Source organism: Rhinoderma darwinii, chromosome 5, assembly GCF_050947455.1.
Source record: "Rhinoderma darwinii isolate aRhiDar2 chromosome 5, aRhiDar2.hap1, whole genome shotgun sequence".
NCBI lineage: Eukaryota > Metazoa > Chordata > Amphibia > Anura > Rhinodermatidae > Rhinoderma > Rhinoderma darwinii.
This window is the reverse complement of record NC_134691.1, coordinates 51,172,174-51,190,775: the sequence shown is the minus strand read 5'-3', so window position 1 is coordinate 51,190,775 and position 18,602 is coordinate 51,172,174. Positions and strand designations below refer to the sequence as shown.

The 18,602-nt window shown below is 41.6% G+C and overlaps 1 protein-coding gene across 3 annotated transcripts in view; it reads left to right on the top strand.

The window, feature by feature from the left end:
* VPS13B (vacuolar protein sorting 13 homolog B) overlaps positions 1-18,602 on the top strand; it is an 886,671-nt gene that overhangs the window by 391,327 nt on the left and 476,742 nt on the right. The window contains exon 20 of one of the 3 annotated variants that reach the window (XM_075825952.1): positions 4,869-5,158. The exons of the other annotated variants lie outside the window; for them this stretch is intronic. Within the exon in view, the coding sequence (XP_075682067.1) occupies positions 4,869-4,915 (47 nt within the window). The 3' untranslated portion in view covers positions 4,916-5,158. Of the gene's footprint in view, positions 1-4,868; positions 5,159-18,602 lie in introns of those variants that run through there. 3 annotated transcript variants of the gene reach the window in all.

Sequence of the window (18,602 nt, the reverse complement as noted above, 5' to 3'; positions counted from 1 at the left end):
CTTGGGTATCTCTTATGCTTGCCATGTCATTAACAATTGGGATACCCATGATTTCTCCAGCCCAGGTGGCCTTATAAGTTGCAGATTCGAGTGGATACGTTGCGTGTACAGTGGTGCAATATATGCTGCCGTTATGTATGGTAAATTAACGAATAATAAATTCTGATGCCATTTTTGAGAGTGCTTTTTGCTTTGTAGAATATAAATGGTTAAAGTATACCTAATTTTTTAGGGCACTTTTCAGTATACGCTATCGTGTGTGTACATGAGGAATAACACTATTTCTGCCCATTATATGACTTCTATTCTGCATTTTTTTGTAGCAGTTTTCCCCTCTCCAGGCTTTATCTCCAATTCTCAGTTGTATCTGAGCTAGTGGGCAGAACCTAACTGCTATCATGTCTTCTATACACTGCACACATAGAAGTGGAGAATTCTGCTCTCCTATCTCTATCACATATATAGAAGCTGCTGCAGCATGGAGCAGATTATACAGCAGTTATTTAGCTAAGAATCCAGCACTAGGGTGATATAAAATACTTACCAGAAAGCTGCAGCACGTCTGTCTGTTTTTTTTCCTCCTGCTCCCCCTCCCCTCTCCATAGAATTGTATGGTTAGCGTGTCTTTGTCTTTATTTCTCTGCTCCCTCCTCTTGCCTGCCATCCCCTCTCCATAGACTTATATAGGAAGGCAGTAAACAGACACGCCCCACTCGAAGTGTGTCAATTCTGCTGTATAACTAGGGATGGATTTTTCTTGATACCAGGGGGGGGACAACAAATTACTGGAAGGGAGACATCTAGTGGCAGTAACTTCACACTGAATTTGAGTGGATAAAACAACTATATTTTAACAGTAAGTAAATTACAAAGTTGTTCTATATCAGGTGTACTATTAGATTAGCATAAGTTGTTTGAAAAGTTAGCATCCATTTAACTACTAGACTTTCAATACCATGCTGGGATCAATACACCCAATAATGCTCATGCTGAAAAATTATTAACTATTCCCAACGTTTATAAATGTGGCTGAGAATTTTATTAAATAACAGATTGTTCTTTGCTGGTACACTGGGGTGTGTATAATCCTCCGTTCATCATACTCTGCATAACCAAAATATGTGGACAGCTCAGCATCACATCCATGTCTCCTAGTTGAAGATCTTATTTCAAAACGGTTAATAAGAAGTTATTTCCCCCTTTCGCTGGTATAACATCCTCCTCTTATCTGTGAATCTTTTCTAATAAATTTAGAAACATGACTGCAGAGATTTATGTCCATTTAGCCATGAGAATGTGTGGATATTGACATGTAAACTGATTGATAAGGCCTGGATCACAGTTGCCACCCTAGTTGATCTCAAACATTCTCCATAGTATTGGGGTCAGGGTTCTGTGCTCCTTTACTTCCTTGCTGTAAAGTTGGAAGTTTGAAATTCTCTAGAATATAATTATATACTTTAGTTTTCAGTTTTACTTCAACTAAGGGGAAAACACTATAAAAAGCTGTGACCGCTCATTGGTCATCAACACCACCCGTGTATTACACCATGCAAAAACTGGCTCCAGGCTCTACCAACTCCCAGCACCTATAGATCCAACAGAGTATTTGCCTTTGCACCGGTATGAGTAAAATATTATCCTTTATTGTGTTTCAATGTGCAGTGCCTTGACTGTACCTGCGAATTGAAATTCCGTAAAGAATAAAGTGTCACTCCTACCGATGCAGCAGCAAATACTCTGCTGAACTATCTTTACAATTGACAAGGCCCAATTGCCAAGAAGTATTTTTCTTGCCTCCACAAGAGAGTTAGATGATATTGATTCTTTTGGGGTAAATTAGTTTAGTTCAATACGGGAAAAATAAATATATATATATTTAAAAAAGTCCCCCTATTAATGTCCATTTTCACATCTATGAAATGTACAAAATTAAAAGGCACTAGTTCTTTTTAAAAAAATATATATTTTAAAGCCCTGTCTGTCTCACAAAGAGAACAATAATATTAAGGTAAAGTATTAGGGGAAAAAAATCATTTTAAGGGGTAAATAAATGAGGGTCACATGGAAAGTTCTGTAAAAAAAAAAAGTAAGGGGAATTTTGAAGTTACAATAGGCATCCTATCTGACTCTAACAACTCATTTCTTTTTTACTGCAATTCCCTTTAAAGTTATTTTGTCACAGATTCAGAAAGGGCATCAATAAGAAGTTTATGGGAAGGTACATCGCGCCGAACGGCCATTTAAAACGAGCCTTAACCTGATTATAGCGCATCCCGGCCTTATTTGCCAAGAGGCATTTTTGTCATGTGCTGTCATGGTCATAAAGTCACAGCTGCAACTATATTATGCTTCTCATCCAATCACTTCGGAAATGACGCCATAACTAGCATATAGCAAATGTGTTTTACGGAGAACCGAACAAGTGTGCGGGTAGTTTAGCAGGTACATAATGGATTTTTTTTATTAAAGAGGAATTGTCACCTCTTATGACATGTCTGTTTTGAGATTTTAATAGGTTTTTGTAGCGCTGACGGGGGACCAGAAGTCTAGTTGCACAGTCTTCCTTCATGACGACACGACTCTTCGTCATGTGCCCAGCCCCGCTGTAATTTATGGATAAGCAGTAACTACCGATCACATAACGAATAGTCGTGTCGTTATGAAGGAAGACTGTGCAACTAGTCTTGCGGTCCCCCGCCAGCGCTATAAAAATCTATTCAAATCTCATAATCAGCGCGATGGGGGACCGGAGTGTATATTAGCGAGTATAGTTAGATACTGCAGTGACTACACTGCTAATACGTTTCGCTCCCCACATAACCTCTTTAACTAAATGTTAGCCTTCTGATAAAGTAGGAATAGGCATGGTTTTTATGATGGTTCCTATATTATGTGTTTAGTGTGGAAGCCTCATAGACATCCACATTGGGCTACAGACATTTGCTTCATAAATTTCAGCAACTGAACAATCTCTCACATATGTCTGAACAGGGTTTTTTTCCTGCATGGAGTCCGGGACTCCCTCTATAGCAATCAGCTGAACTGTAAATGCAGCTGTGATTCCCTCACACGTATATGGCATTGTATATATGATTGTCTCATGAATATAGATCCTTCTCTAAAGCTAGCCGCCGGGCGATCATCTGATCACCACCCTGGAATCCCCCATGATCGCCTATTATCACTGGGAGAGGCTCCAGTTGGCCATGCATTTTCCTTGTTCTAAATGTCAGCTTTTCATATGAAATACGTGGATGGGCTATGTCCTTATGATTGGGAGATGCTTTTACTTAGTGGTCTCTGCTTTGGCTCATAGAGGGGGGACCCTTGTTAATGATATCCATATGTCCTTTAATATTCTGCTCACAGTGACTGTTGATGTGAATGAGTCCAATCACATCTAAACTTTGATTTTCTTCTTATACAGATTAATGGGGTTATCCTGGATTTGAATTTTGTAAATAAAAAAAAGCATTACTTATCCTTGCCCCTGCCGATCCATCACTGTTGCTCCAGCGGCAGTACCGGTGCTTGTTTACATGCACGTAGCTTGTAACCACTGCAGCCAATCAGCGGGGCTCACTGGTAACGAATCGTATCTCTGGCATAATGCCAGAAATACATCATATGACCGCGGAGCCCTCTGGCTGGAGCGGTCACATGCAATGCGCATGTAAACAAGCACCAGGACTGCCACCGGAGCAACAGAGCTGGATCGCCAGGGGGCAAGGATAGATAAGCTATTCTTTTTTGTTTTATTTACAGCCCCTAAGAAAAAAATTTAACTTCCCAGATAACCCCTTTAAGTGCTCAGATTTTTCACAGCGTTGTTCGTTATTTACTATTTGTTATTCTGGGCAGTGGATTAGTGTTTCATAAATCTAATATGATTGGGAAAATCATTTATAATGCTCTCACCCTGACTGTTGGCTGCATCTTGTAAAGTTGTGTGATTGATGTTTGTAGTTAATAGTTTTCTGATTTAGAATAATTTGTCACTGGTGCATATGTTTGTAATCTGCATAGAAAGCACATCATTATTATTATTTTATTTGTTTTGCTTTCAGATGATCATTTATGCCATAGACCTAAATTAATTCTCAGCCAACAGACTTTTCAGCTAATATTTAAAATATCTGATGCAAAAGTGCATGTTAATTTTATTTAGCAGGGTTAGATGAGCTGCCGCCACTCACCTCTGGCGTCATTTATACTGTGGAAACAATAATCTTACCAGCCCAATCTATATTTGTCCCTCTGATAAAGAGCGAGTGGCCCCAGGTAGAGGCTGATGAGTGATAGATATGGCTTTTGAGGGGTTAAAGGGGTTTTCCACTACCGGACAACTGATAACTTATCCACAGGATAAGTAATCTTTATATGATCGGTGTGGGTCCGACACCCGGACCCTGCACCGATCAGCTGCTCCATCTGCATGCGGGGACCGGATGTCATTTCACAGTATGCAGTGTACGAAGCCTGAAGCAGTTCGCTCCGTACACTGCATAGCGGCCGTGCTGCAGAGCGGCAGCTCTGCTCCTATTCCCTTGAATAGGAGCAGAGCTGCAGTACTGCAGCTCGGCCGCTATGCAGTGTACGGTGCCAACTGCTTCTGGCATAAACGTCCGGTGCCCGGAGGCAGCCGGAGCAGCTGATCGGTGCGGGGTCTTGGTGTCGGACCCGGTGGATAGGTCATCAGTTGTCCAGTAGTGGAAAACACCTTTAAGGCAGGAATATTTTTCATACCAAATATCCTGAAATGCTGTTGATAACTGTTTTAAAGAAATTTGCAGTGTTTCTAGCATAAAGAAAAATATCATTTTCTAAATATTTTTGCTTCCATGTATCCCCTCTGGTGCTGCTAGGGATGGGATCTGAGCAGAACCGAACTCCTTCCCCCTCTGGCAGCTGACAAAATAGTCCCTTTTTACTACCCCTACAGAAGGAGTTTTCTCTGCTATACTGTCATGCTACTTTAGAGGCTCTGATCCTTCCCTGACAAGAAGGGCAGAATTCTATCTCGATTGGCTGCTCTGCAGTGAACAGAGACCTGGCTGTCGGGAGAGTGACTGAGGCTGCGTGTCCACCAGAACTCCGCTCATTTTGTGGAAGTGCACATTGATATTCACTGTCAACACCATATGGCGCCATACTATATAAGTAAATGTGATAACTTGTCACTGAAGAAGTTGTTTTTTTAACATGAAACATGATGTAAATGGCAAATGTTAAGTTTTTATGATCTTTAAACGAAATGTGATATTTATTGGTATGACAATAATTTTGTTTATAAAAAAAAAGGTAGATATTGTGTGTACCTGGCTTTCTTATTTATGACTATGCAACGTTATTTATGACTATGCAACGTTATTATTTTAAGACAACAGTTGTGCACTACACATTAAAAAGCATCTATCATGTGGCAAATGCACCTAAAATATGGAGGTCTGTAACCTAGGGTTAACCTAGAGTACAGACATACAACCTAAATTCATGGAAATTGTCACTAGCTAAATTGGCGAGAAAGGGGACCCAACCTTTTTATACTTTTTATATTTTAGGTGCTTTTTAAATGCTTTTTGTTTGGTTTAGGTAACCTTTTTTTTATATACCCCTATTAGGGAATTCGGAGTTAATAGAGGGGATTATCTATTCAAGACCCTCATCTGTTAGCAAGAACAGAAAGGGTTTATCAGGAAAGGACCTGGCATGTTTGTGCATCACACAGACAGACCATTGATTTCAATGGGCAATGTGTAATGCTTCATTTCCCCTGTGATGGCGCTACAGGAGAGTTGAACACTTTCTACTAGATTCCCCAGCAGATCAGAGCTGATCGCTGGGGTCCCAGCAGCAAGTGAACAACTTATCAGGGGACCCTTCTAACAAAAAGGGATTGTCCAAAGCTGACAACCCCTTTAAGTCTCTTATTATGCTGCTGAATCCAGTTGTGTAACAAGCTCCGTGAAATAGATACCAATGTTAATCTGTGTCAGTGTCCAAGTCTACGTGATAATTGCTCTATTTTTTGCTTTTATCACCGTCCCTGGCTGTTAATACAACAGGAAAGCAAATACGGATTTAGGAAGTAGACATAAAATCTTTCAAATTTGTGCTTTTAGATTGCCAAAACATTCCTCCTGTGCACTTGCTTCAGCCTCCAACTATAAAGAAATTAAGTTGTAAATGTTTCTTTGCAGAAAAGTTCAAATCAAACATTTGTGTTTCCGCATTGGAGCAAATTATTCATGGACGTGTGTGTAACTCCCAAGCGGCAAGAAGTGCATCTTTTATAAATGCTCGTGTCTGTTTTGGTTCCAAAACAAATTTTGTGCCACTTACTGGTTGTCCTGGCATATACCTGAAGGATGAACAGAGGCCTGTGTAACAGGAAGCCGGCACGTTTTCATTGCCGAACTTCTTCCATTACTATGTATAAACATTTTTTATATAAATCCCCCGAATTATGGATAAATAGAAGGACAATTTCTTATGTTTCATGGTTGGAACGAGAACCTTGAGTTGACTTGTTCCAGTCTAGGATTTATGGGAATCTGAGATAGCCTTGGTTCTTTTTTGTTTTTCAAAGAGTTGTTAGCACATTCTGTCTTCACTAATCCTGCATGAACTCACACTTGTTCTCCTATAAAATCCATCATTGCACTGTGACTATTATTTAGTCCCACCGTGTTCCAAGAAGGTTATAAAAAATTACATGATCATGTCTCGATTTAGAAGCTTCAAAGACATATGTTGTTAGTCCTTGTCAATGAGCTATCGGCTAGGATGTGAACACAAAGTTGGGTGGTATCCTCGATGGCTCATTGACCAGCTCTGCCGCCTTGTAGCATGGGAGACTTGGTTGGAAAACCAAAGCTTAAAGAGATATTATGGTTTTAGCAAATTAAAATGTATTATATAATGAAAAGTTATGCTATTTTCTAATACACTTTCTGTATCAATTCTTTATGGATTTCAAGATCCCAATTGCTGCCATATAATAGAAAACTTAATTGTTTACTTCCAGTGGATGAAATCTATCCTTGTCATGTGATAGACACAACTCGTTACACGGACACACTGTAAAAAGCAATGCACCTGTGTGATCATCACATGACCAACAGATTTTATCCCCTTGAAGTAAATAACACCGGTTTCCACTGAATGGCAGAAAGCAGAGATCTTGAAAAGTGTAAGGAAATGATATTGATAGTATATTGGAAATGTTTATAGTTATTTATCATACAAGGAATAATCTTTATTCATTGAAACTGCAATACCCCTTTAATTGTACCTACTAAATGGCTTTCCAACGAGGCGATCGGCTGAACAGAAAATTTTACTTCTGACTCTTTAGAAGCTGGACTCTTTGTGTTTCTAAGAAACCAGTGTTAGCCATACATATGTTTTTAAAGTAAATACCTGGCACAGTGTGAAAATGTCGCCCTGCACTTTACCATTATTGGCGCCTTCATGCAATTTTGCATCAAGTTGTAATGTTTCCTTAAAAATGCATGAAAAATAATGTTTGGGGCTAAAAGTCTGACCCAAACAGCCTCCAAACATTCACTAGAACTAAAGATACCAAAAATCTCTGCAATCCAAATACCGGGAAGCATTCGAGTCACAGAGTCGACAGATGGTCTGATTAGGCGCAGGGGTGGATTAGAGGATAGCTCCGTTAGTAGAGAAAAAAAGACCCCCTCTATTGGTAAGACGGGTGACAACATGAAGACTAGTTCCTGTATTACCCCCTGGAGTCACTGGGGTCTGAGGGACAGATGACAGTAACAGGTTGTGATCTTTCTTCCTGCTCGAACTTGCAATTTCTCTCCTCCCGCTCCTCCCTTACAGTGACACTAAAACTTTTCATCCTGCTGCCCGACTTCAAGAGTGCAACACCCCAAATATTGCACCTAGAATATCGAGCCTCGTAGCATTTGAAAGCTAAGATTCTGCTATTTTAATATGACACACAGATCTACGCTCTGAGGCCCCATGCACACCACCATGCCCGCCGACTGCCACCCGCATTTTCAGGCCGTGCTCCCATACAAAGTAGAACGGACATGTTCCATAATTTTCTGAACATTTCTACGGCACGGTCACCCATCCGTAGCGCTACAGAAAGGTGTCCGCATTCAATGAAAGTGAATGAATCCATTATTCTACTTGCGGCAAGCAAAAACTGAGTTTTTTTATGGTCGTGTGCATGTGGCCTTACCAGTGCAAGCGTTTGGGTTAACCCTTTCACTTCCAAGGACGTTTGTAGGATGTCTTAATTTTAACCGCTTGCCGCAAGTAGAATAATAAAAGTTTAGCTTAGAGTTTGGTATCATATTGAAGGGGTGATGTAAAATTGATGACCTATGGATGAAGCTGTAATACTGTCTACAGCCGCTTCGAATGTTGACTGCGTTGTGCATTGGGAAGCTGTGTAAGTAATGAAGGGGAAGCAGCGATGACAGGAGCGCCGTGGCTCCGTCAAACAGCTGATTGTAATCTCCCCTTACATCAATCAGTGTCATTTGTCAACTGATATTTTTGGTCTCTTTAGTACTGGTGATTATGTGAAGCTATGTGCACGTAGGCAAAGGCAATAGTGATGCATGAACTAAGCAGATCTGGGAAAAAACATCGGAGATGTTGTGCGTCTCAGGCTCTGCTTGGGTCAGACTTTTAGCCACAAACAAGACTCTCTATAAAAAAAACAACTATATGTGTATGTATATATATATATATGTGCGTGTGTGTGTGTGTATAGATATATATGTAAATAAATAAATATATACTGATCACCGCTATTCTTTGCTTCGCTTCTCTCCTGGGAGTCTCCTTAGCATGCTGTAGCTCATACAAGGTCCTAATGCCGAGCAGCTTCAGGGTCTTATATGCGATGCAGCACTTAATTTCCTTAGTTTTCTGTCGCATACAACATCCTGACGCTGCCTGACTTCAGTACATTTTATGAGTCGCGACATACTGATTGGATCCGGAGGAGAGGAGTGGTTAAGTGAGCATACATATTATTTTTTTTGTCCGATGGGGGGTAGACTGATCAGGCAGCGGTACAGGACCGGGCACAGCCCTCTACCTTTCCACTCTCCACAGGGTGGATTTCCCCCATTATTTACACCAGTTTTTTGGCGTAAATTATACATTTGTTGGGCTGTGGTTGGCTCTGCCCTTTTTGGTGAGCCACGTCCCCCTTTTCACAAATTGGCGAGGGCGGTGTAAAAAAAACATTGCATATTGCGAGTTTTGGGAACTTTTATTTCCCCCTCTTGTTGATGCGGTTAGTGATCGGGAGAGTCCATCATTTATCATTTCGTTCAGTGTATGTGGCACCACTAGCCTGTAGTTTTAGAATGAGGTGTAAAATAAAAGTCTATTCTCTATGCGGTGTAGGCTTTCTCCTCTCCCTTGTCATCTGTCTTAACGTAAAGCAATGAAACACACACATGTTAAAGTAATAGTTCTGGCACACTTGCAGCTTGTCAGCAGAAAGACAACATATTTATTTGGGAGCAAAAACTGCTCAGCAAAAGTTGCCAAGACATTGTAATTTCACAGAACATTTTTTGGAATACAAGTTTTACCTGAATTTCCCCAAACTTTACAATACAGGCATACAGTTATGGAGGGACGATGGTAAATCTGTACCTTATGTATCACATACATCACCGATTAATGCAATATAAAGACATGGAAGAACATAGGCCCTGTTGACTTCACATTTGTGGTTTCTATGGGGAGATGTCTCTATATGTATGGTCATTTTGCAAGACATGTGAATAAGAACTATTTAAACATCTGAGTGCTCTCGGTAACCACACACATGCGGGACCACCACTCCAACAAGAAGAGTTGGAGCTCCATGGTCTTTCTATTGATGGTAAGCAGCTGGACCCCCATCCTATGTGACCTGTCAGCTTGACATATTATTAAAGATACATATTTAAGGAATGTTTTAAGTCCCACATAATGATGTAACAATCCTAATTCTATCATTTATAGCATTAACCTAGAGCTGTTGTGGACACCGGAGAGCCACAGATTGGGGAGCTGTAAAGGATCTGCCAGACACAGCTTCTGTGTCGACGCCCGTGGTTAATCAGTGTGCATCTGCTCCTAGGTCTGATAGTGACTCAATCTGCTACCACTCAGGCTGGTAGGCTGAGGAGTGGGAGAACCTATCACAGCCTGGCCAGACGGTTCTAGCTATTCTATTTATATCTATTTATATCTTCATTTCCTGCTCTTCCTTTGCCTATGATTCTGTCTGGTTTCCTAGCTCTGCTGTTCCTGCTAGTACTATTGACCTCTGCTTCAAATTGACCCTGGCTTTACTGACTACTCTCCTGCTTTGCGTTTGGTACCTCGTACACTCCTGGTTTGACTCGGCTTGTTCACTACTCTTGTTGCTCACGGTGTTGCCATGGGCAACTGCCCCATTTCCCTTAGCTTCTGTGTACCCTTGTCTGTTTGTTTGTACTTCACTTATTGAGCGTAGGGATCGTCGCCCAGTTGTACGCCGTCACCTAGGACGGGTCGTGCAAGTAGGCAGGGACTGAGTGGCGGGTGGATTAGGGTTCCCCTGTCTGTCTCCATCCCCGATATTACAGGAGCACTGATTTATAATAATTAAGCTAGGGCTACATGGTGACTTTGGTTGCGACAAAGGTTGCACGGCCAAAGATCGCGTTGCTTCGCACGTAAGTAAAGTCAGTGTGGCCGCATTGCGACTCGCAGGTTGCCATGACTGCCACAATACAGCCACATTGACTTTAATCACCTGCTATGCACGCAGGAGCATACAACGATCTTTGGCCGCGCGACGTGTGTTGTGGTCAAAGTTGGCGTTTAACCTTCGCCTTAAGGTTGGGTTCACACGAGCATGTTACGTCCGTAAAGGACGGAACGTATTTCGGCCGCAAGTCCCGGACTTTACACACTGCAGGGAGCCGGGCTCCTAGCATCATAGTTATGTACGACGCTAGGAGTCCCTGCCTCGCTGCGGGACAACTGTCCCGTACAGTAATCATTTCAGTACGGGACAGTAGTTCCACGGAGAGGCAGGGACTCCTAGCGTCGTACATAAGTATGATGCTAGGAGTACGGCTCCCTGCAGTGTGTTCGGTCCGGGACTTGCGGCCGAAATACGTTCCGTCCTTTACGAACGTAACATGCTCGTGTGAACCCAGCCTTATGATTCTGGGCAGTGTCAGATCTGTATGTAAAATAGGTTTGAAAGTTTAAGCATTTGACTTCACAAACATGTACTTACAGGGATTAGAATTAGTGCTGCACACAGAGGGTATTTGCTTAGGTCCCCTTAACATCTCGTTATTGCGCGTTTAGCGTGTACATTTTGAAAGCTTCAATCGGACATACTAAACGTGTACATAGGGCTCCAGGCTCCATTAGCCTGACGAAGGTAAAAATACTGACTTACTGGCTCCTGTTGGACTACTTTTTTTTCTTTTTTTTTTTTTTAAGTATGGAATAGCGTTGTAGACTGTTTTTCCATACAACAGAACCTTGTAAAAAATAATTACAATGCATGGTATGGGTTTTTTTTTAACATGGAGATCTGCGGGTAACATATTTCACTGTATGGTATACGTTTAACGTATAAGTCATATTTTTTTTTTTAGAGTCTTTCATGACGTATACGTCAAATGGATACCATTATAGTCTATTGGTGATGGATACGTAAAACAGGTGCCTAATAGTGTCATCCATACTCTATAATGGTATCCGTGTAACGCATATGTCATAAACTCCCATGATCCCAGTTCATGATGTATCCGTTTTACGGATACCATTACAGTCTATGGTGATGGATGCCACTGTAGTATATCCATCAAAGTCTATATTTAATGTATATTTTCTGAGCTTTCCCGACGTATTCATCAAACGTAGGCCATTTAATGTGTTATGAACAAGACCTTATGTAGCATGCCTGTACTATGTACAACATATAATGGGTGAAGTACCAATTTTCAAGCATATATGCAGGCATCTTCATAGATCATGTAAAACATTTCTGGCCTGGCTTCTTTTTGAATTGCTGATCTTATTGGCTTTTGGGAATAAATATGGCCTGTGACAGCTTTGGCAAGTGCTGAAGAGAATATTTAGCCAGCAACACATGGGGGTCAGTAACATAGTTGGCGAGATTCCTTTCACAAACTTTGTTTGGCATGTTGACACCAGCACTTATCAGAAAACATAAGGCACCACTTGACTTTTTTTTTGTGATGCTTATGATTTGCTTATTTTATTAATTTTAGTGTCTATTCTGTATCTTTTGTGCCATTTTTCTCCCTTCCTTCATACTAACCACATGTCTTTGAAAGGATTTACACAAACTGTAGATTTTGGCCGTCAATTAGATCAATATCAATCATTGTGTGTAAATAGGCAGTTCATCTGAAAATAGTCTGTTTCATCTGCAAAAAGAATTGTATCTGACCTCCGAACATTTTTTTTTGCATTTAATGTTTTTCTGTCCAGCTCGGGGAGATATAGGGCTTCAAAACTAATAGACACAAAACTGACCCCATAGGAAACTGTAGGAAATCTTTTCATTCATTTTCCTCTAATGCACCACATGAAAAACCTCTTATATATTTTGTGGGAGATGTACTTAGAAACGGGTTTCATATGCTGGTCCAATAATGCTAGTCCAATGAATGCAACCGGAGTAAGATGCAAACAATGTATTAAAAGGCATACACATCTTGATAAATTTGTTGCCTCTTCGGCTGTCCATTTGCCAGAAAGGGAAATCTACGCCAGCTATGAGCTGGTATAGATTTCCACTATAATTCACGCAAGTTTCTTCAGTGCATTATAGTAAATGTGTCCCCGTCCCTTATTCTAAGCCATGCCATTTTTTGGGAAAAATGGCGAAGGCAGAGAAAGCAAAATTCCGCAACATTTTTGTCCGAAAAAAATAATTGACAGAATACTGGCGTAGAAAGCATAATAAATTCACTCTTTTGTGTTTCAATTGTTAACTATTTTCAAAATCTCAGTTTGCTGTCCGTGTATGTAAATATTCTTGGTTACATTCAGATGTTGAAAACCTGCACAGACCTAATACATTTTACAACTGGGAGTTGAATACCATTGAAACTCTTCCCTAAATGCAAACCGAAGCCTTGAAAATGGTGAGCAATCGAACCACAAAGTATATTGGAAAGTCAAATGTTTTTAGTAAGGAGCAGAGAACAGATGGAAGACAGTATGACTGCAGGATCAGACTACAAAGGGTTTGTTTGAAGTCTGTAACCATGGAGACACATAGGAGTTGAAGAAATCAGAGATTTTTAATGAAGGCTAAATTTTCAAAATGGCTTCATTTTATATATATATTGAAGCAATACAATTTAATTGGGAGCAAAGGTGGACATAGCTTTTGACCATTATTCTAGACGACGGTTACTGTATGTTTATCGGGGGAGCTGGGGAAGATAATGGACCATTTGGCCGACATCTTACCTTTATTTGCAATCTTAGGCTTTATTCAGACGAACGGGAAAAACGTCCGTGCAACGCGCGTGATTTGCACGCGCGTTGCACGGACCTATATTAGTCTATCGGGCCGTGCAGACATGTCAGTGATTTTTACTCAGCGTGAGTCCGCTGAAAAAAAGTCACGACATGTCCGTTCTTTCAGCGTTTTGCGCGAATCACGCACCCATTGAAGTCAATGGGTGCGTGAAAACCATGCATGCCGCACGGACGCACTTCCGTGCGAACTGCGTGATTCGCGCAACAGCTGTCAAAAGGATGAATGTAAACAGAAAAGCACCACGTGCTTTTCTGTTTACAAACATCCAAACTGAGTGTCTTTGAGATGAGCGAACCCGGACAACCGAACTTCACCGGGTTCGGCCGACTCGTTTTGGCCGAACCCCGGCAAAAAAATTTCCGGTACGCGACGTCAGGAGATAGTCACTGTCCAGGGTGCTGAAAGAGTTAAACTGGTTCAGCACCCTGGACAGTGACTTCCGATCCCAATAAACATGAACGTGTACAAAAAAAAGAAGTTCTGACTTACCGATAACTTCCGGCTTCTTCCTCCAGGCTGACCTCCCGGGATGACAATTCAGTCCAAGTGACAGCTCCAGCCAATCACAGGCCAAGCACAGGCTGCAGCAGTCACATGGACTGCCGCGTCATCCAGGGAGGTGGGGCCAGATGTCAAGAGAGGCGCGTCACCAAGGCAACGGCCGGGAGGGAAGTTCTCGGTAAGTACGAACTTTTTCTTTTTTTTTTTTTAACAGGTTACTCGATATTGTGATCGGCATTCACTGTCGAGGGTGCTGAAAGAGTTTACTGGCCGATCAGTTAACTCTTTCAGCACCCTGGACAGTGACTGACGTCGACTAGCCTCATCTCTATGATGGCGGCTGCGCGAAAATCACGCAGCCGCGCATCAAACACGGATGACACATGGAGCTGTCAAGTGGTTTTGCGCGCGCAAAACGCCGCGTTTTTGCGTCCTCAAAAACGCCACGTTCGTGTGAATCCAGCCTTAAGGATACATTGCAGCTCTATGATACATAGGCCAGCGTTAGGATCTGCATTAAAATGTTGCATAATAAATCCTATAAAAAAAAACAACAAGAAAGATTGTAGGTAATGTTCTATATTTGAATGAAGAGGGTGGCTTAGAAATATATATGTTCAATGAATATAGGTTCAATGTTTTCCACAGCAGCCAATCAAATTCCAGCTGTGAGTTTTTCAGAGCAGATTTTAAAATACAAGTGATATGATTGGTTGCTATAGCTTTCACCAAGAGGTCTATTGTGTGGTAGACATATATTTATTTCAGTCACGTATATAGCGCCAACATATTACGCAGCGCTGTACAGAGGTCTTCTTTTACTGTCCCCATTGGGGCTCACAATCTAAATTCCCTATTGGCATGTTTTCGGGGTGTGGGAGGAAACCGGAGTACCCGGAGGAAACCCACACAAACACAGGGAGAACATACAAACTCCATGCAGATGTTGTCCTTGGTTGGATTTGAACCCAGGACCCCAGCGCTGCAAGGCAACAGTGCTAACCATATAGCCTTTAAGTATTTAGTAAGGTACCTTTGCTGTATTAGAAAAGATGTAGGGAGCCGATGTAGTGGTTTAGTGACTGCTATACATTTAATACATAATATATATATATATATATATATATATATATATATAGCAATGTATGGATGATGATGTACATGAGTATTGTGAATCTTGTGTGGAACAGACATGAAACAGTTTGTGTTCGCTTTAAATCTGCCATGTTGTGAGATATTGTGAAGAGAGCTTGTCAGGCGCGCAATATGGGAATCATTATAAAATATATCCCAGAGCATTCCCTCAGCTTGCTTGAGTTTGCTAAAGATTAATATTTTGTAGGAAGCCGAAGCCGGCCAGCGTCCAGAATTTAATCAAGATTTGTCGAATGAAAATATTTGCATTGGCAATGTCAGGATGAAGCCCTGCATCTCCCACCTTCATCTGTAGGGGCCTCGCGCTGCACTTGTGAGCTTATATGGTCACCTGTTGAAAATCATGTATGGAAATTTCACTCACACACAGCCTTGATATATTCTGTAAATATTAAATCTGCGTGGGAAAAATCAAAAGCTGGTTTTAGCATGCATTCCCATGTCAAATGTTCTGATATTGCATATTTATTTGTAAAAATAACTGAATGGAGCACATCATCGGAATAAAAATAGGTTTTCTTTTATGCCATGAAGTAACTAGAGTATTTAAGAAAACAATAATTCTTGGAAATGCACCTAAAGTTTATGAATATTATGCTGTATTAGGTATACCTGTGTCATACTTTCTTAAAGAGGCTCTGTCACCAGATTTTGCAACCCCTATCTGCTATTGTAGCAGATCGGCGCTGCAATGTAGATTACAGTAACGTTTTTATTTTTTAAAAAACGAGCATTTTTGGCCAAGTTATGACCATTTTTGTATTTATGCAAATGAGGCTTGCAAAAGTACAACTGGGCGTGTTGAAAAGTAAAAGTCCAAGTGGGCGTGTATTATGTGCGTACATCGGGGCGTTTTTACTACTTTTACTAGCTGGGCGTTGTGTATAGAAGTATCATCCACTTCTCTTCACAACGCCCAGCTTCTGGCAGTGCAGACACAGCGTGTTCTCGAGAGATCACGCTGTGACGTCACTTCCCCAGGTCCTGCATCGTGTCAGACGAGCGAGGACACATCGGCACCAGAGGCTACAGTTGATTCTGCAGCAGCATCGGCGTTTGCAGGTAAGTCGATGTAGCTACTTACCTGCAAACGCGGATGCTGCTGCAGAATCAACTGTAGCCTCTGGTGCCGATGTGGCCGACACGATGCAGGACCTGTGAGTGACGTCACAGCGTGATCTGGCAGAAGCTGGGCGTTCTGAAGAGAAGTGGATGATACTTCTCGTCAGAACGCCCAGCTAGTAAAAGTAGTAAACACGCCCGATGTACGCACATAATACACGCCCAGTTGTACTTTTACTTTTCAACACGCCCAGTTGTACTTTTGCAAGCCTCATTTGCATAAATACAAAAATGGCCATAACTTGGCCAAAAATGCTTGTTTTTTAAAAATAAAAACGTTGCTGTAATCTACATTGCAGCGCCGATCTGCTGCAAACGGAGATAGGGGTATCACTTCACGGATCACATTATTTCATCATCTCTTCACCGCAGTGTTATTCAGCATTCATGCTTCTTCAAGTTGTCTTTTGTCATAATGTTATATTTCATTCACATTTGTCTGTTTATATGTGCGTTATACTGAAATATACGTTGTTTTTGACGTTTTGCATAATTTGGCTTCATGTCCAAGTTGGTATACACTGTCCTATCCTGGGTTACTTACCTTTTCGCTGTGTCGCTCCTTCTGATTAGTAGAGGGGTGCCCGGCCTCCGTTCCGCCCTCATGATGCGCCGGGTTTCGGATCCACGTGACCGCGTCCTTTGACGCGATGGCGTGCATCCGACCCTGGCCTCTCGTGATTGGCGGTCCTGGTAGGTGCGGCCACCGGTTTCACCACGAGGTAAGCGACCGGTAAACATGCAGCGAAACATGCATTATTACATGTTTATACTTGGGCTTCTCCCCCCTCTTTTTTATTCTACGATCGGCTGGTCCATCCCCATATATAGTGGCATACACATCATTTAAAACGCTACCCCCAGACGAAGGCAGTTGCGCCGAAACGCGCGTTGGGGCAGACACATCGCCGTGCTTCCATCCGGTTGATCTATGGGTATGTGCTTGATGTTCACATATTTTCTTGCATTTTTTCATTAATGTTTCATTTCATACTCATGCATGTATGTACCCTGATTATTAGATCATATCTCTTGGTTGTTATTATTACACGTCAACTTCAGACGTTACCATCCTTATACATTGTATGGCGGTTTGGTCTTTTTAACCTGTTGGTTCATGGATTCTTTTTATCATTCTTGTATGTATATGTTATTTTGAATAAAATACTTTGCTCATTTTTCTAAATGTTCTTGTGTATTGGCATTTGTTCTCTTCTCGGTCATATAATAGCAGATAGGCGTTGCAAAATCTGGTGACAGAGCCTCTTTAAAGGAATGGACCACTTTGGGAACTCTTCTAACATATAGGAATTATCCAATCACTGGGACACCCAGTGATCAGCTGTATTCTGTGCAGGAAACTGGCAGCAACTATCCAATTCCCCTACAGCGCCACCAAAGGGGAAATGAAGAATTAGTGTGCTGCCCGTCTAACACATGGGCATTGCCAGGCCCTCATTAGCAAGGGACGCTTTTTATAGCTGCTCTCTACTCCAGCTTATGGATGAAAGTCCTGAAAAGGGGGCACCCCTCTACTAACTCAGAATTCCCTAATAGGGTATAGTAAATTGGAATCTCTAGGCTAGACAATCCTATTAAGAGGCAATCCTATCCAAAATGGAAAAATGGCCTGATGCTTGTAAATTAGAAGTTAGAGAGATTGTCAGTTAGGTAATAATTTCACTTAAATTAGCTTCTCAATCAGCCGACTTTCTCAGTAAGTGTACTCAGCACCATATTGCTTGCAGAAATCATTCTACTTTTCCAAGGTACGGTTCAGTATCGTTCTTAGTGACCAGCCACATTTTTAAGTAGGAAAAAGTCTTCTGCAAGGAGGAAGGTAGATCATCTACTGGGGACAGTGAGTAGCCTTGAGGATCACTTAGCTGGTCATAGACTTAATGGGATTGTACAGAGTGGAGGCTGTTTTTTCATACTGATGCCCTATCCACAGGACAGGTCGTTCCTGATGCCGGAAGCAGAAGGCTTCGACCACTGTATAGCGACTGTGCTGGGTTACTGCAGCTCTGCTCCTATACACTTGAATAATAGCAGAACTGCAGCACAGCCGCTATACAGTGGTTGAAGCCTTTTGGTTTCGGCGCCCGGGGGCATTCGAAACCCCACCAATCATATAATGATGAGCTATCCAGCGGATAGGCCATCAGTATAAAAAATAGCCCCCAACCTGGACAACCTCTTTAACGATAATGATCTGTCCATCTATTAACATAAAAAT